Here is a 27,048-nt window from a genome sequence, read left to right as displayed (position 1 = left end):
GAGTTTAGACCCGATATGATTAGAGATATGACTGAGAAACTGAAGATGATTCAGAAGAGAATGAAGATAGCTTAGGACAGACAGGCCAAATATGCGAATATTCGACGCTGACCTCTAGAGTTTGAGCAAGGAGATAGAGTATTTTTAAAATTTCTCCTTTTAGAGGCGTTATCAAATTTGGCAAACGAGGGAAGTTGTCTCCTCGTTACATTGGTCCTTATGAGATTCTAGAGAAGATTGGTACTCGTGCTTATCGACTTGCTCTTCCGCCTTCTCTATCTGTAATACATGATGTCTTTCATGTATCTATGCTGCGGAAATATCTCCCTGATGATTCTCATATTATTCAGCCAGACGAGGCCGAACTTGATGAAAGTCTGAGTTATGTTGAGAAACCTATTCAGATTCTTGATCGTAAAGAAAAACAGCTCAGAACGAAGACTATTTTGCTTGTGAAAGTCCAGTGGAGTCGTCATGGCATTGAGGAAGCTACCTGGAAGACTGAATCAGATATGAGACAGGAATTCCCAGTGTTATTTCACTGATGTGAGTCTTTTTTTTAGCTTCTGTTATATCTTCTTATCTTATGTGATCTGATTGCCTACGATTTCGAGGACGAAATCATGTCTCAGAGGGAGAGAATTGTAAGGCCCGAGATTTTATCATTTTAATCCGAGATTATTTAATTTATGAATTTTGGAATGTTGAATTAGATTCCATGGTTTTTGTAATTAATTAGGATTGAAATGGAATTAAAAAGAGTTATTGAGGGCTGAATTGCAAATAGTGAAGAGTTCAGGGGCTGAAGTAATAATATTCGAACTTGAGTGGGACACTTGTCATGCATTTGATATATAAAGTTATCATTTCCCCAAGCCTTTTCAAGGAAGAAAACCGAAAGATTCCCAGCAATTCCTCCAAGTTTCTCCAAGTTTAAATATTTGATTTTACATGCACCGATAATCCGAAGTTTGATCCGAGCACGGTTCTGTACTCCTCTTTTCAACAGCTACAACTGGACATAAGTTTTATTGAGTTCTGTTATCATTTGAAATTATGATATTGGAGGAATTATTATTTGATCATTATATGGTATTCTGGATATGTAGACATCGTAGAATCGAAGTCAGATAGAATAACAGATTGATTATGAAATTGTTATGATTTTCCGATTATATTAATTGGAAATTGAACAGATTTGGATTATTGACTGATTCTGGATTGTATCGGATATTGGTTATGATTTGTAATTGATTTCTGTTAATATTGTATTGACTGGGATATCGGGATTGTGCCGTTATGCTGTTAATTTTGAATTAGATTCAGATTGATCGGATTTAGTATTGAATTGGGAATGGAATGTTGATATTACTATTCTCGATATGTCATTTCATATTGACAGAGACAATCTTGAATTCAGAATTTCCAATTCTTCATACCGAGACTAGGAATGAAAGGTATAAGTCGATGTTAACCGGGAGATTAACTTGAGTCAGATTGGACTCTAGTTTCCCTAAAACCACATACTTTATTTTATTGCAATTTTTTGACATTGATATGATTAAACTATTGATTTATAGAAAGTATAGAATAGCCGATAGCTATTGAGCGAGCGTCATTGACAGAAGGGCCAGACAGTGATAGAGTGGTCATTGGCCCATTGCACATTGTCATAGGATAGCTTTGGCGGATATGCCAAGACACTGGATTATTGACTTATATTGATATTGCTTAGGGGCGGATCGACTCCTATCGCTGAGATTCGATATATGTGTTAATGTCCAGGAACCGGGATCATTAGATTAGAGATGAGTCGAGTCGGAGATGACGAGTTAGAGAGTTTTATCTATATTTACTAATGTGTCATAAATTATGATTCATGTTCTTAATACATGGTTTATGCTTTTGTATATGATTTTATGCATCGCATGTATACATTGCTTATACTGGGATTTTATTCTCACCGGAGTTATCCGGCTGTTGTCGCGTTTGTATGAGTACATGGCAACAGGTGGGACAGGATCATGGTCGAGGAGATGATGAGAGATCGTGATTAGAGTGGAAACTACGAACTTTGACGTTGCTGTAGAAAGGATTCAGCACTTGACATTTAGTTGTTGAACCTTAGTTTGAGTTTGATGTTTGTTGTACAAGACTTGTACTTTTATACTGATATGTATATTAGATTGAATTACATTACGTTCCGCAAATTTTAAAAAAAAATTTAGACCCAAATTAATTAATGATCCATTTATCCCAATGACGGTTAAGAAGATGATTAGCGTCCGGGTCCCCACAATTTTTATATTTTTAATTAAAGTATAATTAAGCACTATGGGCCTATTTACCTACTTAATAGGCCTAAAGCCTTGCTTAAAGAATTGATTAGTATATATAATATATTAATCACCCCAAAACCCTACCATTGTACACGCCTCTCACTCATTAAAATTTAGAAACTCTCTCCCACCCTAGACATGGCACACACAAAAGTTGGAAGGGAGAAAACAATCAAGGCTTGGAAGAAAATCATCCTAGGGTCTCCTACGTCAAATTTCCTTGCATCGTCAATATTTAATTGTGCGTTTAAAACACAAAGGCACGCCATACTTCTTCCTTTTCTCGTCTTTCACATCATAATAAATATTTAAAATTTTTTGCATGATTAAACAAGGAGCCCTTGATTATATTTTGTTTTTCAAGCATATGTGATGTTAAAACATGGTTTATGATTAAAATAACTTGTATATTATTTGGTTAAGGGGCTGCCATGACGTAAGTTAAGATCAAGAGTGGTTTAGTACACCTGTTTTAGAGTCATATACTCACGCCTAAAAAACTTCAAAGTCGAAGGAAATAAGCAACATGTTGGAATAGTTTTTGTTGTCAAGGGTTTATGGGTTCGGGTTTCATGGTTAAGGGGAGGGCTGGCCTTGGCTTGGGTTCAGGGCTGGACAGGGGCTTGGTTGAGTCTAGGGTAGAGTCCTAGCCAAGCAATGACTCGGGTTAGAGGGCTGGGAGGAGTCCTTGCACACAAGGACTCCTACCCGAGAACCTTGTGCAGTTTTTGCGCAGGGGTTGCGCGGCTTACAGGGAAGCAATGGCTGGGTCCAGGGCTCAAGGGCTGGGCTATGACAAGTCTTTAGGATCCTAGGTAGGTGCACTAGAGGTTGGTTTGGGAGCTGGGGCGTCGGCTAGGTTTCTAAGACCACAAAACTAGAGTCGACACAAATTGCATCTCTCGGCTACTGCATGGTATTGGTAAGGGGGTCACGTTTTTGGTTTGGGGCTTGTTCTTAAGGGTTCCTAAAGTCCAGTAGGGTGTCTAAGGGTGTTGGTTAGGGTTTGGTTCAACATGGTTCGAGGGTGGCTCGAGAAATCGAAAGCTGGCTCGGTGCTAACCAATAAGGGTCAAGTTAGGGTTTTAATAGCTAAAATAAATTGAAATACGGCTCACGGGGGCGAGTCGTGGTTCACGAGGGTTAAAATAATATAAAAAGACTAAGTTTTGAATTTAGGAATTTTATATTAATGTTTGGGGATTTTCGGAATTAAAACACCGTCAAAACGATTAATCACGAATTCGTTAAAAAGCCTAGTTTTTAAGCTAAATAAAGTTATGGGAATTTTAATTTAAGCTTGAATAATTATTTGGGACATGTTAGAGTCAATAAATCAAGAAAAAGTTAAAAACGTAAAATGACACGTCCAGAGGTAAAACGGTCTTTTTACACCTAAAAATTAGTAAACATTATGGCAGTGCTCTAAATACTGTTTGTGTGATATTATGATTATTTGTGAATGTTTATGAAATTTTACATGATGAAATTATGAGTTTTAAATGTCTATTGGATTTTTATGATTTAAGGAAGACATTTATAAGACATGTTGCATGCTTGGTTTCAAAAACAAAAAGGTTATGTTATGCATGATTTTTATAAAGTAATGAGAATCTAAACATTGAAGGAAGTGAAGTAATTGTGACTATTGAGGTATGAGGTTTAAGGTAATAATGAGAATATCGTGAGGGGAGAAGGCCCTAGAGGGAGCCCATTTATGGAAAAAGGCACCAGAGAGAGCCCCGACGATTGTATTCTATTCGAAGAGGATAGGCCAGGGCCCAGTTGACCGGTGAGAGTGTTGCTGGTGTCCTCCGCCGCCCAGTACTGTGGTTACATGTAGATGGATCCATCGACTTTTTGAGGTTTGAGGAATGTCACAATTAACGATCTGAATTCAGTAAAGGAAAAAGGAAAATGTTTATGATCATCAAAAAGGTTTTATGTCATGTCATGTTGAGGAAAAAGTTAAGTTTATGTTTGCATGTCATGAAAAAGTTATTTTTATGTCAAAGTATTTTCACTATTGCATGCAATTTTTTTACTTATTATTTGTTATAAAGATTATGATGTATTGAGTCTTTAGACTCACTAGGTGTGATGGATGTAGTTGAGTTTGAGGGAGGTCTTGATAGATGAACTGAATGGACTGAAGGTGCACACAACCCAAGGACCAGCGCTTCTACTTTTCCGCATTTATGATTCATGATTTAAGTTAAAGATTTTAAGACTATTTATTTATGATTTTGATAGATTTTGAGAGTTTTAGTATGGGCTATACTTTTCAAATTTATTGCTTTTTAGGTTTGGTAATCGTTTGACGATTTCATTGTTATGACTATTTCATTTGACTTTTAAAATGCTAGTTGGTTGATATTTTATTTTAATAGGTAAAATATTTTTATGTGGTATATGTGCATGGCCGAAAATATTATTGGAAAACAAAAAAATTTCTAGTACTTTTAAAGCAATAAAAAGGACAGACATTTCAATAACTTTTCTGTCGGTTCTGTGCAGTGTGCATTCTTTTTCTAATCGTGGTTACCAATTCGGCTGTCTGTTATACCAATTCAGGGCCTAATAACTTTCTTTCTTCTATTTCATCCCAATGTACTGAAGATCGACATTTCCTACTATATAATGCAATATATGGTGCCATTCTAAAACTTGACTGATAGTTATTGTTAAATGTAAACTCAGCCAATGGTAGTTTACTGTCCCAACTACCTTGGAAGTCAATAGTACAAGCCCTCAACATGTCTTCTAAGATCTGATTTACTCGGTCTGATTGTCCATAAGTTTGAGGGTGAAATGCTGTAATGAATGCCAATAGAGTTCCCATAGCATGATGTAAACTCTTCAAAAATGAAGATGTAAATTTTGGATCTCTATCAGATACAATGGACACTGGGATGCCATGAAGCCTCACTATCTCTTTGATGTATTCTTCAGTATATTGATTCATCGTGTATGTGGCTTTCACCGGAAGAAAGTGAGCTGATTTCGTAAGTCGATCCAAAATAACCCATATAGCATTGAATCCTATTTGTGTTCTAGGAAAACCAAGGATGAAATCCATTGTGATATGTTCCAATTTCCACTCAGGAATGGGTAGTGGTTTCAGGAGTCCTGATGGTCTTTGTTGTTCAGTCTTGACCTGTTGACAAGTTAGACATTGTGCAACAAATTGAGCAATGTCCTTTTTCATACCTTGCTACCAAAATAATGGTTTCAAATCTTTGTACATTTTCGTGCCTCCTGAATGGATCGAGTAGGGTGTAGCATGTGCATATATAAGAATGTCGGTTCTTATTGTTCCTTGTTTTGGCACACACAATCTACCTCGATATGTCCATATTCCTTCCCCATTCAATCCAAATTTCAAATTTCCTTTTTCCTCATCTCGCTATATCAGTTGTTGTATTCATTATCCGCACTTTGTTCTTCCTTGATCGTGTCTGCAAGTGTTGGTCGAACCACGAGGGATGATAACTGAATTGCAGCTTCCTTTAGAATAACATCAATCTTCAAGTTCTGTAAATCCCATAAGATTTTTTCTTGTACTTGCATTGCGGAAATAGAACTGGATTTTCGACTCAACGCATCTGCAACAACATTGGCTTTACCTGGATGATAATTAATAACACAATCATAATATTTCAATAATTCCAACAAACGTCGTTGTCGCATATTCAGTTCTTTTTGCGTGAATAAATATTTCAAACTCTTGTGGTTCGTGTTTATTTAACACCGCTCACCATACAGATAATGGCACCATATTTTCAACACAAATACCAATGCTGCTGAGTTTCCCAACCAAATCACATACTAGAATTGTTGTTTATCTTTTGATATGAATTGGATGTGTTTATAGATTTATATTCACATCTTTTGATATGATGATGTCTTACTTATAGATTTACATTCAAGCCTTTGAGATAGGAGAGTCATTGGCAGACTTGCCAAACTAGATGTTCGGTGGTATCGACGCTTCGGACCAGATTCAATCCGATTGTAGACATTCGATACAGATATAACCGAAGTCTAGGAATAAGACGTACAGTCACCCCGATTGGGAGGGTAGGTGACAGCCATTGACGTCTAATTCACACCGGGATCCCTAGAGTAGAGTCGATTCGAGTCAAGACATGATTTGATTTGAATTGCATGTTTAGATAGATCGGTTTCATAGACTATGGAGCCATGGTTATTGCTTTCATGCATGATTTATGATTTCGTATCAGCGTGTATACATGTTTTATACAGGGATTTGTTCTCACCGGAGTTTCCGGCTGTTGTTATGTCTGTATGTGTACATAACAACAGGTGGGGCAGGATCTGGGTCACGTCAGAGATAAGATCAAGATAGCGTGGTGACTACGGGCGCAGAAGATCACTAGTGATGGTGTACTAGATTTGTATTACTTGTAGTTTATGGTTTGTATTAAACACTAGTGATGTGTTTGTAGTAGAACATGACATGTATATTATATGTGTTGTAATTAAATAAAGAAAGATATTACGCTTAGTATTTACATTTGAATTAATGTTAAAAAGCGAAAATTTGACCCACATTTTGAATAAAGATCCAATTAATCCAGAAAAGAATGGAGTTAGAGCCCGGGTCCCCACAACACGTGGTATCAGAGCAGTAGTTTCTGTAGATTGAGATAGAATAGAATAAGCGGGGTAGATCGAGTCTTCTTCCTTGCTTTTGATGTGCTAGCATGATTTAATCCTTTCCCTATTATATGTTGTATTGTTCTGAGTTGATTTACATCATATACTTGTAAAGACTGAATCAGAACCGATTCTGGATCAGAGGTATATGATCAGAAGAGGGCTGAGATAGATTGTATAGATTGTATCCTAATCTGTTTGATAATCAGATATGCCGCCTAGAAGAATACCACAACCAGCTGCAGGTCAAGTGCCAGAACAGGGTAGTACGTCGGGTACTCAGATGAATGTGACTGCGACACCGATGGAGACTTTGTTGAAGAGATTTCAATCATTCCATCCACCTACCTTGAAGGGCACAGAAAATGCAGTGGATTGTGAAAGCTGGTTGGATGATATAGAGATGTTATTTGAATCACTTGCCTATACAGATGAACGTAGGGTGAAGCTGATTGGGCATCAATTGCAAGAAGTAGCCAAGAGTTGGTGGCTAACGGCGAAACGAGCCTTAGAACATCGAGGTATTGATATTACTTGGAAAGTTTTTAAAGATGAATTTTATCAACGTTTCTTTCCAGTGTCGTATCGAAAAGACAAAGGGGCCGAATTTGCCAACTTGAGACAGGGCCAGTGGAACATAGAGGAGTATGTTGCCAAATTCTCGTCCTTGCTTCGATTTGCACCTCATGTAGCAGGGAATGATGAGGCAGTAGCCGATCAGTTCATAAATGGTTTGAATCCGGATATCTTTACCCTAGTGAACACAGGGCGACCCAACACTTTTTCTGATGCGCTGAATCGAGCGAAGGGAGCAGAGGCTGGCTTGATTAGGCAGCGAGGAGCTTCCTATAGTGTTCAGGTTCAGAGACCGCCACCGCTCGCCACACAGTTTCCACCACCTCCTCCTCGATTTGATAGTGGAATCAGTAGTAGTGGGAAGAAAGATTCTTTGAAAGCTAAGGGTAAGCAGTTCAAGAGAGCAGGGTGCAGTTCATCGAGCTCCAGTGGGTCAAGACAGAGAGGTTCTGGTCAGAGTACAGATGTGACAGGTGTGTATTGTACTACTTGTGGAGGCAGACATGCCACAGAGCAGTGTCAGGGGGTGATGGGCAGATGTAACATATGTAAGCAACAGGGACATTTCGCCAGAGTCTGTCCCTAGAGAGGTGCACAGAGATTTCAGAGTGCAGGGTCATCAGCATCAGTGACTCAGCCTGAGAGGCAAGCTTCGTCTGTCCATTCCTTCCAGCCCACGCCAACACAGTCCCAGCCTAGAGCCAGAGGTGGCCAGACATCGAGCCAACCTCCCAGACAACAAGCTCAGGTGTTTGCATTGACGGAAGAGCAAGCCCAAGATGCACTAGACGAGGTGATTGCAGGTAACTGTTTTCTTTGCGGTTATCCTGCATATGTATTGATAGATACAGGTGCATCACATACATTCATATCAAAACATTTTGCATTGACACATGCATTGCCTGTAGAGTCATTGTCTACTGTAGTGTCTATTTCTTCTTCGTTGGGAAGTGGTCTGATATCTGTAACTTCAGTTAGACATTGTATACTACAGTTTGAGGGACATGAGATTGATTTAGACTGTGTTGTACTTGGTTTATCTGATTTTGATTGTATTGTCGGGATTGACATGTTGGCTAAGTACAGAGCCACTGTAGACTGTTTTCACAAGATTGTCAGATTCAGACCTGAAATGACAGAGGAGTGGAAATTCTATGGTAAGGGTTCCAGATCTCGGATTCCCTTAGTATCTGCTCTGACTATGAGTAGATTATTGCAACAAGGAGCAAAAGGGTTCCTTATTTATTCAGTGGATTTACTGAAATCGAGCCCAACATTGGCAGATTTGCCAGTAGTACGGGAATTTGCAGATGTATTTCCTGACGAGATTCCAGGGTTACCTCCAGCTCGAGAGGTGGATTTTAGCATTGATCTTATTGCAGGTACCGTTCCTATATCTCGAGCTCCGTATAGGATGGCGCCTATAGAATTGAAGGAATTGAAAGCACAACTAGAAGATCTTCTAGCCAAGGGATATATCAGACCCAGTGTGTCTCCTTGGGGCGCACCAATGCTATTTGTGCGAAAGAAAGACAGTTCTATGAGATTGTGTATAGATTACAGACAACTGAACAAGGCAACGATAAAGAACAAATATCCTTTGCCTCGTATCGACGACTTATTTGATCAATTGCAGGGATCATCTATCAATTCCAAGATCGATCTGAGATCTGGATATCACCAGCTGCGAGTACGAGATACTGATATACCAAAGACATCATTCCGAACCAGGTATGGACATTATGAGTTTGTTGTCATGCCTTTTGGTTTAACGAATGCTCCAGCGGTGTTTATGGGACTGATGAACCGTGTCTTTCAGAGGTACTTGGATGAGTTCGTGATTGTTTTTATTGATGATATTTTGGTGTATTCAAAGAATCTGAATGAGCATGCCAATCATTTAAGAATTGTGTTGCAAACATTGAGAAATGAAAGATTATTTGCTAAACTGTCAAAGTGTGAGTTTTGGCTAAGACAGGTTGTCTTCTTGGGTCATATCATATCGGGAGATGGTATTTCTGTAGATCCGAGTAAAGTTGAAGCTGTGATCAGTTGGCCGAGACCGACTTCTGTGCCTGAGATACGCAGTTTCATGGGTCTGGCAGGATATTATCGACGATTCATCAAAGATTTTTCCAGTATTGCAAAGCCGAATACCCAGTTGACATAGAAGAATGCACCATTTGTGTGGTCTGAGGATTGTGAGTCTAGATTCTTAGAATTGAAGAAGAGGCTGAACAGTGCACCTGTCTTGATGATTCCTTCAGGTACTGGCGGTTTCGTTGTATATTGTGATGCATCTCACAGAGGGCTGGGATGTGTTCTTATGCAGCGAGGTCATGTGATCGCATATGCCTCTAGACAGCTGATGCCACACGAGATTCGATACCCCATTCATGATCTTGAATTGGCGGCTATTGTTTTTGCTTTGAAGATCTGGCGTCACTATCTTTATGGTGAGAAATTTGAGATTTACTCTGACCATAAAAGCCTGAAGTATCTGTTTTCTCAGTCAGAGCTGAACATGAGGCAGCGTAGATGGCTTGATCTACTGAAAGATTTTGATTGCGAGATCAAGTACTATCCAGGGAAGTCAAATGCAGCAGCAGATGCCTTGACTCGAAAGGTTTGTGCCCTATCCTTATCGACGATAGGTGTTTCGAATTTAGTTGAAGATTGTTGTTTGTCTGGTTTAGCATCTGACACAGATAGCAGACCATTGAGAATTGCCACGATTCAAGTTGAGCCAGATTTGATTATGAAAATCAAAGAAGCTCAAAGAACAGATCAGAATATACAGAAATCAATTCAGGGGATCAGATCAGGACATCAGTCTGAATATCTGGTACGTGATTTTGTCCTGTATGTGAATAACCGTATTGTAGTGCAAGATGTTTCAGAGTTGAAACAACATATATTGTCAGCAGCGCACTGTAGTCGGTTCAGCATTCATCCTGGCGGCAGAAAGATGTACAACGACTTGAAGACACAATTCTGGTGGAAACAGATGAAATCAGATATTGCCGAATATGTGTCTAAGTGCTTAAATTGCCAACAGGTGAAGGCCGAAAGAAAGAAGCCCGGAGGTTTACTTCAGAGTTTGTCTATTCCTGAATGGAAATGGGATCACATTTCCATGGATTTCGTGACGAAGTTACCTCGATCATCCTGGGGTTGTGATGCGATTTGGGTTATGATAGATAGATTAACCAAATCAGCGTGTTTTATTCCGTACAGAATGACGTACAGACATGATCAGATGGCGGAGATTATTGTCCGAGAAGTAGTCAGATTACATGGTGTGCCGATGTCTATCGTATCAGACCGTGATCCACGATTAACTTCTCACTTTTGGCACAGTCTGCAGCAGGCTTTAGGTACGACATTGCACCTGAGCACTGCTTATCATCCCCAGACAGACGGACAGTCAGAGTGGACTATCCAGACTTTAGAGGACATGTTGAGAGCTGTAGTGCTAGACTTTGGCACTAGTTGGCAAGATTCACTACCGTTGTGTGAATTCTCGTACAACAACAGCTATCAAACGAGCATCGAGATGGCACCGTTTGAAGCTTTGTATGGCAAGAAATGCAGATCTCCTCTATATTGGGATGATATCTCTGAGGCACCAGAACTTGGACCTGATATGATCCGTGAAATGATTGAGAAAGTGAAGATCATTCAGAGAAGAATGAAAACAGCACAGGATAGGCAAGCCAAATATGCCAATATCAGACGTAGACCACTTGTATTTGAAAAAGGGGACAGAGTATTCTTGAAGATTTCTCCCTTCAGAGGCATTGTCAGATTTGGCAAGCGTGGGAAATTGTCTCCTAGATACATCGGTCCATACGAGATTCTTGAGTAGATTGGCGATCGAGCATATCGACTAGCTCTTCCTCCTTCTCTATCCGGGATACATGACGTTTTTCATGTATCGATGCTGTGTAGATACATGCCAGATTATTCTCATGTCATTCGGCCTGACGAAGCTGAGCTGGATAAAACGTTGAGTTATATTGAACAACCGATACAGATTCTTGATCGGAAAGAGAAACAGCTCAGAACGAAGACTATTCCACTAGTGAAAGTCCAGTGGAGTCGTCATGGCACCGAGGAAGCGACTTGGGAGACAGAAGCAGATATGAGACAGAAATATCCCGAGTTATTCTCATGATGTGAGTATTTATTCAACTTTTGATTTTACTGCTGTTTGTACATACTTTGATTAATTAATTTCACGTTCGAGCACGAACTAATATCTAAAAGGGGGAGAAATGTAATGCCCTAGATTGTATGTGGATAAAATAAAAAGATGAAGTGTTGCTTGAAGAAAGGGACCGCACCCGCGCTTAGAGAAGCACCGCACCCGCGGTGCATGGACAGAAAGTTAGCCATTTTTACAGTAGGGTCACCGCACCCGCGGTCCAAGAAAGAGTGCACCCGCGGTTGATGGACAGAGAGTTGGAAAGTATTTACAGAAATGACACCGCACCCGCGGTTCAAACGTAACCGCACCCACGTTGATGTCACCGCACCCGCGGTTTTATATGTAGCGCACCCGCGGTCGTCGATTTTGGAAAGTGGATGGACCGCCGAAGCTTGAGCGCACCCGCGGTTCATGAACTACCGCACCCACGGTCATGCGTGTTACTTGAAAAATATGACACTTGCCCCTCAACATGCAAGATATATATAGTGTGTGTCTTCATTTCTCTCCTAGCACAGCTGAGACCACCGAGAGAAAGGGAAAAGTTAAAGGAAAGGGAAAGTTCTCTTCTTTTAAAGCTAGTTTGTACAAGAATTTCACATCCAAACGTTAATCCGATTTCGGTTTTGAACTCCTCTCATCAAAGGCTTTAAGGAGATGTAAGTTTCATTCATTTCCTGCATGATTTGAAATATTGATGTTGGGGAAATTGTGAATTACACTAGATTATGTGTTATTGTGAAGTTAGTGACTATATATTCGTAAATAGATCGATTATCGGATGTCATATGCAATTGTTATGATTTTCCAGCATATTTAGAGTTAAATATGCAGATTTTGAGTACTATCATGTGCTTATAATGATGATTATGAGTTGAGACTTATGAATTTGTGATATATGTTGAGAGTTGGATTGACCGGTATTGAGAAACTACGTTGTTATGCCGTCAAATGGTACCGAGGTCAAGTATTGAATTGGATATGTGTTAATTGAGATTAGAGATTGATAGAATATGTATCAACATTTCCATTTCAGATTTGATAGTGACAAATTCGTCATCGAGACTCGACATCGACAGACATTGTGCGACGAAAGGTATAATTCATGTTTTGTTTGGGGAAGACACAACTCAAATGAGATTCAATTTGAGTTTCCCAACCAAATCACATACTAGAATTGTTGTTTATCTTTTGATATGAATTGGATGTGTTTATAGATTTATATTCACATCTTTTGATATGATGATGTCTTATTTATAGATTTACATTCAAGCCTTTGAGATAGGAGAGTCATTGGCAGACTTGCCAAACTAGATGTTCGGTGGTATCGACGCTTCGGACCAGATTCAATCCGATTGTAGATATTCGATACAGATATGACCGAAGTCTAGGAATAAGACGTACAGTCACCCCGATTGGGAGGGTAGGTGACAGCCATTGACGTCTTATTCACACCGGGATCCCTAGAGTAGAGTCGATTCAAGTCAAGACATGATTTGATTTGAATTGCATGTTTAGATAGATCGGTTTCATAGACTATGGAGCCATGGTTATTGCTTTCATGCATGATTTATGATTTCGTATCAGCATGTATACATGTCTTATACTGGGATTTGTTCTCACCGGAGTTTCCGGCTGTTGTTATGTCTGTATGTGTACATAACAACAGGTGGGGCAGGATCTGGGTCACGTCAGAGATGAGATCAAGATAGCGTGGTGACTACGGGCGCAGAAGATCACTAGTGATGTTGTACTAGATTTGTATTACTTGTAGTTTATGGTTTGTATTAAACACTAGTGATGTGTTTGTAGTAGAACATGACATGTATATTATATGTGTTGTAATTAAATAAAGAAAGATATTACGCTTAGTATTTACATTTGAACTAATGTTAAAAAGCGAAAATTTGACCCACATTTTGAATATAGATCCAATTAATCCCGAAAAGAATGGAGTTAGAGCCCGGGTCCCCACACATATCGAGTCGTGATCAACAATGAGTCTTTAAACAATGTCATATCATATCATATATTCATGTTCATGTTTGTACTTGAGCCTCATTAGTTGACATATACTACTGTGCTTGCTTTATTATATAGCTACTACTATGTTGGAGGTCAGGGAGCACCTTTGGCTACCCCACACCCCATGAAAATATATTGGCCAATAGGTTTCGTGGACTTAAAACCACCCATGATGTCAACAAGCTCTATATCATATAAAAATCAGTCATTTTCCTTTCATGTTGATGACATAGCACCCATTTTCAATATTTATGACTTTCTTTCATATTTAATACATAACATTGGAATATGGTGTTTTTCATCGATAAACATACTAACAATATACATATATCAATAAACAATGGGAAGCATTTGAAATTCATAATATTACTCATATATTACTTCAAGAACATGCCAACTTACAGTCCAAGTGTATGAATATTATGTTGAGGTGATGTTTCGCGCTCCTATACTGTCAAATACATCAATAATTCAGTCACTAATGTTTATACTAGGTGAAAGTTACCCCTCTACATGTAGAACAACTAAAAGAGAAGAAAACTTACACCCTTAGAAACTCCTTGTGATGGAGAACTTAATTCTAACTTCAAAATGATTAAAGAAATGAAGAAAGGAGCTTTTTGGAGGAAGAATTCTTTATTGCTCTCGAGTTCCTTGCTGTAAATGAAGTGGAGAATGGTGGAAATGCTTGGAAAAGTCGATGGTTATCTTTTTATACATGAGGCAGCGCTCAGGCCGACATTTTCTTCCGCTCGGGCGAGCAACTTTTGGGAAAATATTGTATAAAGGCGCTCAGGCGGACATTCTCTTCATCCCGGGCAAGAAACTTAAGGCCCTGCACACTGTTTCATAAAAGATCGTTCCAAAAACGTCTCTTCCTTTCATAATCTGAAAAAGTGGTAAACGTAAAAGTTGTAGCCCTATGCCTTGGCCTGAATCTCCAATTAGTTTCATGTCATTTGGAGGTCTGATTAAAAAGTTATATTTATTCTCCATACATATGTCAGTGAAGGAATGACTATATACACGACACAATTCGGGGCACTTTTGGCTTGTCTTCCACAATGATTTGGACAAAACCCAGAACATGAAAGTTGTAGTATTATATCTTAGCTTTCTAATTGTTGTAACCTCACACAATTTGGATCAATATTCAAATCAATATACTAAAACCCGTAAGAACTGCCATATTTTAATCTCATTTCCTACATTTCCCATTACACTACTTTTACCTACCCTTCCTACTATCACTATTTACACAAATATTCTTTCTCAATACACTATTGACAATCTAGAAATCATATTCAATCTCAATATCTATACCTCAATCAACATGTAAAACATAATGAGCTAATAACTACATAATAAATTACATAAACGCATTATTATCATTTTTACGAGTATCCTGGCATTACAATAAGTATTGGGTTCCTACGGGGCTTTGTCCTGTAAATGGGTTCTACTAGGGCTTTGTCCCTCACGAATCCACATTTCCTTACCGTCACTACTAAGTCACTTCATTCAAAACATTTTTCATCATTTCCAGTCATTTCCATCGCTTTATAAAATACATGCATAAATATCATTTTTCTTTTAAACAAATAACGCATCATGTATTTTAGCATTTATCATTTTCATCATAAAATTCCATAACCTTTTAAAATAAGCATTTTAACATTCATTACAACATTCAAGAGAATTCCAGGACTCTTAACATTTTTCAGGTGTAAAATGACTGTTTTGCTACTGAAACCCTAATTTTCCCTTTTTATCTCTTGACCTTAAACTTCGACCCGAATCCATCTGAACTTACCATAACTCCTTAAAACATGCCCATGAACATTTCTTAGACGTAAACTTAAGCTCGTCGACTAAACTCGCAATTTGTTTTAAACTTGAACCGAAATCCTGGTTTTAACCCGAATCAACCCGAAACTTAACCATAGTTTACTAACAACTAATCAACCTCATTTCAACCCAATTGAAGCCTTTTAGAACCCTTGGAAATGCCTAGAAAGCCATTGAATTTTTAGCATATGTTCGAACCAAACTCTAGCCCAACAAATCCCAAGTTCCTTCGATACTAGCCCCATATCGACGAGACCAGACCCTAACCAACCATCCTAGGTTATAACCAAACCCTTAGCACGCTGCTGGACCAGCCCTAATGCGTCATGCACAAGGACGTTCATGGTGCGACCCAAACACACACGCGCAAGGCTAGATTGAGCCCTAGTCGTGCACCTACCCTTCCTCGACCCCCCAGCCTTGCTTGGACCCCCATGACTCGTGGCTAGGACCCTCATGATCCCAACCCCTTCCCTGGACAGCCCCTATACAGCCCTCTTTTCTTTTCCAAACAAAGCAAGCCCTAGACCCCTTAAGAGGCACGACCGAACGCTCCTTCCCCTCGCCTCCTTCTAGTCTTGATCAACCCAATCTATGACTCCTACACAGCCCCTAAATCATTCCCATATCGTCCCTTACCTGTCAGCCCTTTTCAAACCAACAAGGAACATCAACTTATGCAAGAAAAATCAAGTTTTTCTCTGTATAAACCCTTACAAACTAAAATACTATGAGGCTTTTAGATTTTTGATGCAAAGATACATATCCACACATAATATGGTACGGATGATGAGAAAAGAAGGAATAAGGCTTGCCATTGCATGATTCATGCACGAATATTCAAGTCTCGACTCCAAGGAATGTTTTCGAAGAGACGAGGAATATCTTTGCTGAGGTTTTCCCTCAAAATCACGTGAACTGAGCCTTAGACGTGTGGGTGTATGTGAAACGTCTACTCATTTAAAAGTGCGGAAATATATATATTTTTTAATTATTTAAAAGCTTGCATTTTCGAAATAAAATTTAAACATTTTGCATGCATGCGCTCTACAGAAAATATAACATTAAAAAATGATCTTAAATATTTGAGAGTAAAAATAGTGCAGTTTAAAATAACCAAACTCAAATGTTCATAAGCTCTCAAAACTCGTAAATAATAATGCGGAAAATATGCGGTCCTCGGGTCGTGTCACCGCACCAGTTCTGCCTACTCAGAGTTCGGAATCTCCAGTCTTCTCATCATTAAGTTCACCCGCATCACACACGTCTAGTGAGTCTAAAAACTCAACACACTTGTACCAAGAATAACACGTACATATACAAGGCACGTAGCAGTGAAAAATACCATACTCAACATATCTTTCATGAACATAAAAGCATAACATAAACATGTCGTGTAAAATCATCTCGTGTCAAAACATATCATCTCGTGTCATCGTATGCGTATAAATTTTCATTTAATTGAATTCAGTTAATTAGTCATGACTTTCGTATCAGCTCTATCATACCAACTCTATTGATAGATCCATCTACGTGTAACCACGGTACCGGACGGTGGGGAAATCAGCGACAGCATTACCCGTCCACTGAGCCTTGGCCTCAGCTCATCATATATCATGTCATCGTATACATATACATCGTCAGTCACAACTTGTGGGGACTCGGACGCTAATTCAATCTTCCAATCATCATTAAGATTAAATGGATCAATTCAAATAATCTGGGTCGTAATTTTTTTTTTTAATGTTGAACACCTTATAAACAAGTGTACATATTTCTATAATAAGTTAGGTCCCATCTCATTCAAATACAAGATCAAGTTTAATGTCTACAACAAGATCAAAGTACAAGTCTTGTACGAAAAAAAGTCATAACAAACTAATGTTCATCCACTACATATCAAGTGCTGAAAATCAATTCTACTTTTAGGCCCGGATCTCCACTCTAATCTCGATCATTCATCCTCTTCTCGACCCTGATCATGTCCCACCTGTTGTCATGCACACATACAAACACAACAACAGCCGGATAACTCCGGGGAGAAATATATTCCCAGTATAAACAACGTATACATGCATTTCAAACAAACATATACCAAAGCATATAACATATGGAAAACAATATGCATTGTAGTCTACAAAAGCATAAATCCATACAAAGCAATAAATCAAACTCTTTAACTCATAATCTTAACTCGACTCTTATCTAGGGATCCCGGTTGAATAAGAACGCAACAAGTCTCCCACCTACTCTTCTCAGCTATGTGGTGGTACGTTCTTATTTCCAGACATTGGCCCTCTATATCGAATCTCTACAATAGGAGTCGATCTACTCCTAAGCACATCGATATACACCAAATGTCCAATGACCTGGCACCTCTGGCAAAGACTCAATACATGCTTTGCTATAAATCAATAAACTAAGCATATCAATCTCATGAATTGCAAACATCAAGGCAATTACAATAAAGTATGTGGTTTTGGGAAACTCAAGTTCTCTCTAACTCGACTCGTATCTTCCCGGTTTAACATTGATTTATACCTTTTTTTTTCGTAGATCAGTCTGGTCAACGAAATCAAATATCAATCTGGCTCTGATCGTTCTTCAAAGCCTTCAATACCAACTGTGGATTGACATTCGAAAAGTACAACATCAATATACCACTCAATTCAAGACATGAGTTGATCAATCTCAATCTAATTCTGTTTCGACGGCATAACAGCACAATCTCGAGATACCGGCTATACAATATCAATAGATACCAATCTCAACAACTCATAATCGATTGATAAACACAATTCCAATACCAAATTTGTATATTCTCAATCAAATCAAATATGAAAAATGAAAACAATATCATACGGTATTCGTTCTTCAATCCAATTTGTTGGAAACTAAATTCCGGCGTTTGACAAAATATGAATAACCTGAAAATACGAACCAATTGATCGAGTAAACTGAACTCAGCAACTGGACTTAATAACTGAAATCAACTGACTGATCAGTTGGAAACTGATCAGTTGATATATTCAGCCGTATGCTAAGCACCCTTCAACTGAACATATCTCGGGAAAGAACACATAGAAGATTGCAACGCCGCACTTCAATCAATTCAGCTTAGAAAAACGCATTTCGGCGAAAGCAATTAAGCCGCCGCATCACAATAAATGAAGCAAACAATGTCCAAGGAATAATCAAGTAGAAATCAACGGATACAAAGATTCAAATTCATCTCAAGTTACCGTTGGAGAAAAGAAGCTTATAAATATGAAAGAAGAACAGCTGAAGAAAAGAGAGTCAACACTATTCAAAAAGCTTGTTGTCACTCTGTCAAAATCTCAGCTCAATCTTACTTGATATATTCGTAGCAGTTAAGGCTACAATTTGAGCTCACTAGCAAGTTGTAATAATCGTTAAAATTCGATAGTGCTAAGATCAGTTACGCACTGAGAACATTCTGTTAAACTAAGAGTTTCAGTTTTTGGCAGTGTTAAGTCCAAACTGAAGTGGGTCAGTACAATTCTTGTATTTGATCAAAGTCTTTTAGTGGATATCCTATCCTTGAGATAGAAGGGGTGACGTAGGAGTAATTAAATTCTTCGAAAATCCAGAAACAACCCTTGCCTATTTTATTTCAGTTTCGTATTCTATCTTTCAGTCAGTTATTTTCCGCAACTACTTTAGTTTAAATGATTGTCATTGACAAACAAGATTCCGAGAATCAGTTTGTCACCATACTGAACTCAAAATTTGAAAAGATCAGTTTTAATTGTGAGTGTTTATTCAACCCCCCCTTTCTAAACAATCTTGATACGTTAATCGATCCTATCAAGTGGTATCAGAGCGGTTGAATATTGTTCTTGAATACTTTTGATCTAAAAACTTGCCAGCATGACTTCATTCAACAAAATTCCCATGTTCTCCAGAGAAGAATTTGATGATTGGAAAATCAGAATGCAGGCTCATTTGGCTGCACAAGATGATGACATGTGGTATTTCATAACTGATGGACCCATGAAGACTATAAAAGCAAATACAGCAGTTGCCATAACAGAAGGGGCACCACAAAGAACAGAAAAGCCCAGAGATGAATGGACAACTGAAGACAAAAGAAAAGCAAATCTTGACAATGTGGCTAAAGACATTCTGTACAAAACGCTGGACAAAGTAACTTTCAACAAAATAAAGATGTGTAAAACAGCCAAAGAAATTTGGGAAAAGCTGATCCAGCTGTGTGAAGGAAATGATCAAACCAAAGAAAATAAACTTTATGTTGCTGTTCAAAAGTTTGATAACATTAAAATGAAAGCAGGAGAATCAATGCACGAGTATGATGAAAGAGTGAACAGTATCATCAATGAGTTAAATGCACTTGGAAAAGTTTATACCAATAAAGAAATTGCACTAAAAGTAATCAGAGGTCTTCCCAAAGAATGGGATGTCAAGACCATGGCAATGAGGGATTCCAAAGATCTGAATCAGATTGAACTTCATGATTTGTTTGCTGATTTAAAGGCTTATGATTTTGAGCTGCAGACCAGAGAAGGAGAACCATCTACCTCTGCAGCCACAACTTCTCTAGCTGCTGTCAGAACTGAACAAATCAGTTCAGTTGAAAAATCTGCTGATCAGTTGAGTAATGATGCTATGTCATTATTCATCAAAAAATTTGGAAGGTTCATGAGAAAGAATCAAGGGAACTTCCAGAAGCCATACCAAAGGAACAATTCCAAAGATGAACCATGTAACACTCGTGACTAAGATGCATAATTAGTGCAGAAGCTTTAAAATATAATTGGAGAAAATGTGTTAATTTAAAAAAAATTTAGGCAGCATCTCCCCGTAAATTGGACATGCCACCTGCCTCAAACAACACATAATACACATGCAAAAGATTTTCATATACATCAGATACCAGTGTGTAAAGTATCTACACATCTTGCCAAAACCAAAGCGCAAAACAAGATTTTCAATGTTTTTCCAAACTAGCCAAAAGCTTGATAATAACAAAATAACGTCCATTCAAAATCTCCAAGGTTTGGCATATTCCCTTCTCTCGCTTCGACAACTCAGGGATGATCAGTCTTTCTTACCTGTGCCTGCATCACATGAACATAACTGAAATGAGAATAAAACTCAGCAAATGGAATCAATACTAACAAGATACATATATATCATTTTATTGTAAAACATAAAAGGGATAGCCTCAATTTTATTTTCTTGAAAACATTAACCATATCATTTCATAAACGTCGAATAATCATTAATATCATCAGTCAAGAATCATATTACAACAATACATAGGGATGTTATTCATTTCATTGATTAACTGAAGAATTGATAGTTCTTATAAGATAGTTCATTCATTGCTAACCTTCTTCGTAAAAACGAATCTTATAGGAGGGACACGTACCTCTGCATAAAATGCATCTTATAAGAGAGCACATATTTTCATCGTTAATTCGCCAATTACATTGCGGACTTAGAATTGCCAAAGGCAACACCGCTACTATCACTATCAATCGTATCATTCAACCATATAAAACTTCATTCAAGCATTTTATCAAACACATTAGAGGCGTCTTGAAAAGTTTAACTCCTTTCATTCAAAATGCATATAATTGCACTACCATATATACATATTTACATATATATATATATCATGAATGGAATTTGAAAGGAGTTAACATCATAAAATCATCAAAACACATACATATACGATCATGTGATGCATTGAAGAATTTATTCCACTTACAACACTTGGAGCACTTGCTTTCCTAAATCTTGATGGTGATCCTACAATAATAAACCCAATAACTAACCATCAACTCTAAAATAACAACATTAGATGATCATTTAATCCAATACAACAATCACAACCATCATGCCCTAACTTCTCCATCTTCATTAACTCAAGAACAAGAAGAAAAACCAGTTACCTTTGCCCCTCACACTAAAAAGATGAAGTTCCAACTCCGGATTGAAGATTAATTGCTTGATTGAATAAGAGAAGAAGATGATGATGAGGAACCCTAGCTAAGAATCGATGGAGAAGAGAAATGAGGAGAAGGGAAATGAGAAAAATGAGAGTCTCAACCGATTTTATACCTTAAAACACCCAAAGCACGCTTTTGTACTGTACTGGGCGCTTGGGCGGTCATACATTACCGCCCTAGTGCGGACGTTTCTGCCCGAAACACAAAATTACGGAACCAGTGGCGCTCGGGCGGTAGTTTCTTACCGCTCTGGCGCCGCTCTGCGCACAGCCTCCTCAAAGATCGCCTCCGAAACGCCTCTTCCCGTCATAATTTGGAAAAATGGTAAACTACAAAGTTGTAGCTCTATGTCTTGGCTTGCTTCTGCAATTGGCTTCATGTCATTTGAAGGTCTGAGTAAAAAGTTATGCTCAATCTCCCAACATGTGTCACTGGAGGAACGACGATACACACGACACACTTCGTGGCGCTTTTGGCTAGTCTTCCACAATGATTTGGACCAAACTCAAAATAAGAAAGTTATAGCCTTATGTCTTATCTTTCTAATGAAAGTGGCCTCACATCATTTGGATCAATGTATAAAACATTATTCTAAAAACCACAACTACTGCCACAGTTTCTTACCGTTTTAGCACTTCTATTACTTATTTGGCTAAATATCAACTTTCTATTCTACCCATACATTCTCGGTTTCATTCTAAATCATTCAATACCATTCATATCACATCTTGAAACCATAAACCATCACCATTACATCACATATCTCCGAACGATTATCATAATAAACCATTAGAGGAATAATGACCATACTTAATCATAATCATTACCTTACATCATATGCATACGAATGTCTGGGCGTTACAATTCTCCCCTCCTTAAGAAATTTTGTCCCCGAAATTGCCATTACTGTGCGAATAACTCAGGATATCGCTGCTTCATTTCCTCCTCTGGTTCCCACGTTGCTTCTTCAACCAACTGATTACGCCAAAGAATCTTGATAATGCCGATCTCCTTATTCCTTAGTACTTTAACCTTGCGATCTAAAATCTGGATTGTTACTTCTTGATAAGTCAAGTTCGGCATCAGATCCAACGCTTCATGTCTGAGAACAAGGGAAGGGTTCGAGATGTACTTCCTGAGCATTGAGACGTGAAATACATTGCGGACTCTATCAAAATCCGGCGGTAAGGCTAGACGATATGCTCTTTCTCCTATCCTGTCCAGAATTTCAAATGGGCCGATAAATCTTGGGCTCAGCTTTCCTTTCCTGCCAAATCTCATAATGCCTTTGAGAGGGGCAATTTTTACAAATACATGATCTCCAACTTCAAATTCCAAACGCCTTCTTCGGTTATCGGCATAACTTTTTTGTCTGGTTTGGGCCGTCTTCATTCTATCCTGGATTAAAGTAATCACATCAGCTGTCTGTTGAACCAATTCTGGTCCTAACATCTTTCTTTCACCGACTTCATCCCAATTCAACGGTGACCTACATTTTCTTCCATACAATCCCTCGTATGGTGCCATGCCAATCGTCGCCTGATAACTATTGTTATAAGTAAATTCCGCAGGTAGCAATTTAGAATCCCAACTACCAGGAAAATCAATCGTGCAGGCTCGTAGCATATCTTCAAGAATCTAAATCACCCTCTCTGACTGCCCGTCACTCTGAGGATGATAAGCTGTGCTAAAAGCTAACCTGGTGCCCAAGGCTCTGTGCAAGCTCTTCCAAAATTCGGAAGTAAACCTCGGGTCACGGTCAGATACAATTGACACAGGGATACCATGAAGTCTCACAATCTCAGCTACATAAACTTCAGCATACTGGTTCATTGTAAATGTCGTCTTGATTGGAAGAAAATGAGCCGACTTGGTTAACCTGTCAACAATCAACCAGATGGAGTTGTAACCCTTTGGTGTTTTTGGAAGTCCCGTTACGAAGTCCATGGTGATGTGCTCCCACTTCCACTGAGGTATTGGGAGGGATTTCAAAGTTCCAGCAGGTCTTTGATGTTCAATCTTTACCTGCTGACATGTTAGACATTCGGATATGAATTTTGCGATATCACTTTTCATACCTGGCCACCAGTAGAGACGTCGGAGATCCTGATACATCTTGGTGCTACCTGGATGTATCGAGTATGGCGCGGTATGAGCCTCTGTCAAAACATCCCGTCGAATTTCATCACCACTGGGAACACATATCCGACTTCTAAACGTTAAAAAATCATCAGTGTTCATCGCAAACTCTGTTTCCTTTCTCATTGGCTTTAGATCGCAATTTCATCAACTGATTTTCATTAGGTTGCTCTCGTCGTATCCTATCTGTCAATGTAGGTCGAATAACCAAAGCTGAAATTCTAGCGATGGTCCCTTGCTCTACCATAGTGATCTCGCTCCTTTGAAGATCCAATAGCAACGGCTTCTGAATCATTGAGCTCAAAGAAGAAACTGACTTGCGGCTCAAAGCATCTGCAACGACGTTTGCTTTACCTGGGTGGTAGCTAATGGTCACATCATAATCTTTAACAAGTTCTAACCACCTCCTCTGCCGCATATTGAGTTCCTTATGAGAGAATAGATATTTCAAGCTCTTATGGTCTGTGAAAACTTCACATTTCTCGCCATACAGATAATGCCTCCATATTTTCACAGCAAAGACCACTGCAGCCAACTAAAGATCGTGGGTGGGATAATTCTTTTCGTAATCCTTTAACTAGCGAGAAGCATAAGCGATTACTTTCCCACGCTGCATCAGTACAGCTCCAAGTCCCATCTTTGACGCATCAGTGTAAACAATAAAATCTTCAGTACCACACGGAAGTGCTAGGATAGGGGCTGATGTCAACTTGTCTTTCAACACTTGAAATCCGTGCTGGCAATCGTTTGTCCACTCAAACTTCACCGCTTTCCTCGTCAGATTGGTTAATGGCAGGGCTATTTTTGAAAAATTGGCAATAAAACGTCGATAACCTGCCAAACCAAGAAAACTACGCACCTCGGAGACTATCGTAGGAATAGGCCATTTCTTAATAGCTTCAATCTTCATGGGATCCACTGCAATGCCTTCTCTCGAAACGATATGGCCCAGAAATGATACTTGCTCTAACCAGAATTCACACTTTTTCAACTTTGCATATAACTGTTGTTCCCTTAATAACTGCAATACAGTTCTGAGATGCTCGACATGAAGTTCCTGAGTCTTGGAATAAATCAGGATATCGTCAATGAAAACGATAACAAAGCTATCCAGATACGGCTTGAAGACCCGGTTCATTAGGTCCATGAAGACAGACGGAGCGTTCGTCAACCCAAATGACATGACTAAGAACTCAGAATGGCCGTACCTGGTTCTGAATGCAGTTTTAGGGACGTCGGCTTCCCTAACTTTCAGCTGATAATAACCAGAACGCAGGTCGATCTTTGAAAACACACTCGCTCCCTGTAGCTGATCAAAGAGATCATCAATCCTCGGCAATGGATATTTATTCTCGATCGTGGCTTTGTTGATCTCTCTGTAATCAATACACAACCGCAAAGATCCATCTTTCTTTTTGACAAATAAAACCGGAGCTCCCCACGGAGAAGAACTCGGACGAATAAAATGTTTGTCTAATAGATCTTGCAACTGATTCTTCAGTTCCTTCATTTCAGTCGTGTCCATTCGGTAAGGAGCTTTTGAAATCAGAGCAGTACCTGGAACCAAGTCAATCACGAACTCAACTTCACGGTCAGGTGGCAATCCAGGCACATCATCCGCAAATACGTCAGGAAAATCCCGAACTACCTCAATCTCATTCAACTCAATCTTCATCTCAGTATTCAAATCTATCACAACAGCTAAAAACCCATGACACCCCTTTGACAATATTTCATGAGCTTTGAGACAAAAAATATAAGGAGTGTCAAGCGAAATACCTGAACTCTGGAAAATCCCGCTATCATCAACTTCTGCAGGAAATCGCACTGTTTTAGCCACGCAGTCAATAACGGCACGATATGACGATAGCCAGTCCATTCCCAAAATAACATCAAACGCCACCATGGGAATAATAATAAGATCAGCAAAATAGATTTTCTCATTTACTTGCAGTGTACAACCTTTAAGAATACTAGAAGGCCATAATTCGTCTCCCGACGGCAACAAAATACTATAGTGGAGGGGTTCAAAAGATGGAACAACATTCAAAGAGCGCAAGAAAATTTCTGACATAAAGGAATGCGTAGCACCAGTGTCAATCAATGTAATAGCGGCTTTGCCTGAAATTAAGATAGTACCTGATATAACAGAAGAATCAGGATTTGCGCCTTCTTTGGTCATAATGAAGATTCTGCCTTGAACTCTATCTTTCCCTTTCTCACCTTTCACTGGACAATTTTTGATAACATGTCCAACACCTCCACATTGAAAGCATCGATTACTTCCAACCAAGCACTCACCTATATGCATTTTGCCACATTTTGGACATACAGGTTGATCATATGTAGGCGGTGGCATAGGAGCTTTGGATCGATGCTCCTCTTTTTCTTTGCCTCTGAACTTGCCCTTACCTTTCCATCCGGATCCTTGGCCTTTAGTAGAAAAATCTTGGGGCTTCAATTGTCTTTCTCTTTCAATTTCCTTCTCGTCCTGCTCGGCCATCCTTGCTTTTTCAACAGTCTCTTTATATGAAGTAGTTTTAGACATTCGAACGTCTCTTTTAATTTCAGCCCGGGCACCTCTAAGAAAATGCTCGCCCTTTTCGATGTCATTGCTGGCCAGATATGGGGCAAACTGACACCCCTCTTCGAATTTGAGAATATACTCTTGCATTGACATATTTCCTTGCTTCAGTTCTAAAAATTCCTTCACTTTCTGACTTCGAACATCTCGAGGAAAATATTTGTCGTAGAATAAATCTTAAACTCCTGCCACTTGAGTGCCGAGACATTAACTGATATCTTGGTGGCGTCCCACCAAGTCCTCGCCGTCTTGGTCAGTAGAAAAATGGCATAGCTGACTCGATCTATATCTTGAAACTGAAGATAATTATATATGGCCTCCACAGCTTTGACCCATTCCAAGGCGACCATGGGATCAGTGCTACCATCAAATTTTGGTGGCTTCATCTTACGAAATCTTTCGAATGCGCCTTCCATACTGGGCTCGGGCCTCACTTGCTCTCTCTCTCTCCCTCGCCATGCATTCTGCATTCGCAAGAGCTGCTGGATTTGCTCGCCGTGTACTTTGGCGTGTTCTTTCAGTAACTTGCTAAATTCACCAACCACTCTAGATGATGCACTATCCTCCCCTTCTGGTGCTTTACTCTTAGGCGGCATGATCCTATGATAAATATTAATTTAAAACCATTTCCATACATAACATATCATAATT

The 27,048-nt window shown here is 39.0% G+C and overlaps 1 protein-coding gene across 1 annotated transcript in view; it reads right to left on the bottom strand.

Annotated features, from left to right (window-relative positions):
* Positions 1 to 26,493, bottom strand: part of LOC142550151 (uncharacterized) — a 77,096-nt gene extending 50,603 nt beyond the window's left edge. Inside the window, exons 1-5 of the mRNA XM_075659387.1 lie at positions 25,304 to 26,493; positions 24,648 to 25,189; positions 23,923 to 24,146; positions 23,472 to 23,699; positions 22,582 to 23,072 (exon numbers count right to left, since the gene is read on the bottom strand). Coding sequence (XP_075515502.1) covers positions 22,582 to 23,072; positions 23,472 to 23,699; positions 23,923 to 24,146; positions 24,648 to 25,189; positions 25,304 to 26,493 — 2,675 coding nt within the window. The remainder of the gene's footprint in view (positions 1 to 22,581; positions 23,073 to 23,471; positions 23,700 to 23,922; positions 24,147 to 24,647; positions 25,190 to 25,303) is intronic.
* Positions 26,494 to 27,048: the final 555 nt, after the last annotated feature.

The sequence above is a fragment of the Primulina tabacum genome, chromosome 6, assembly GCF_025594145.1.
Source record: "Primulina tabacum isolate GXHZ01 chromosome 6, ASM2559414v2, whole genome shotgun sequence".
NCBI classification, from domain to species: Eukaryota; Viridiplantae; Streptophyta; class Magnoliopsida; order Lamiales; family Gesneriaceae; genus Primulina; species Primulina tabacum.
The sequence above is the reverse complement of the archived record's forward strand: the minus strand, read 5'-3'. Positions and strand labels throughout refer to the sequence as shown.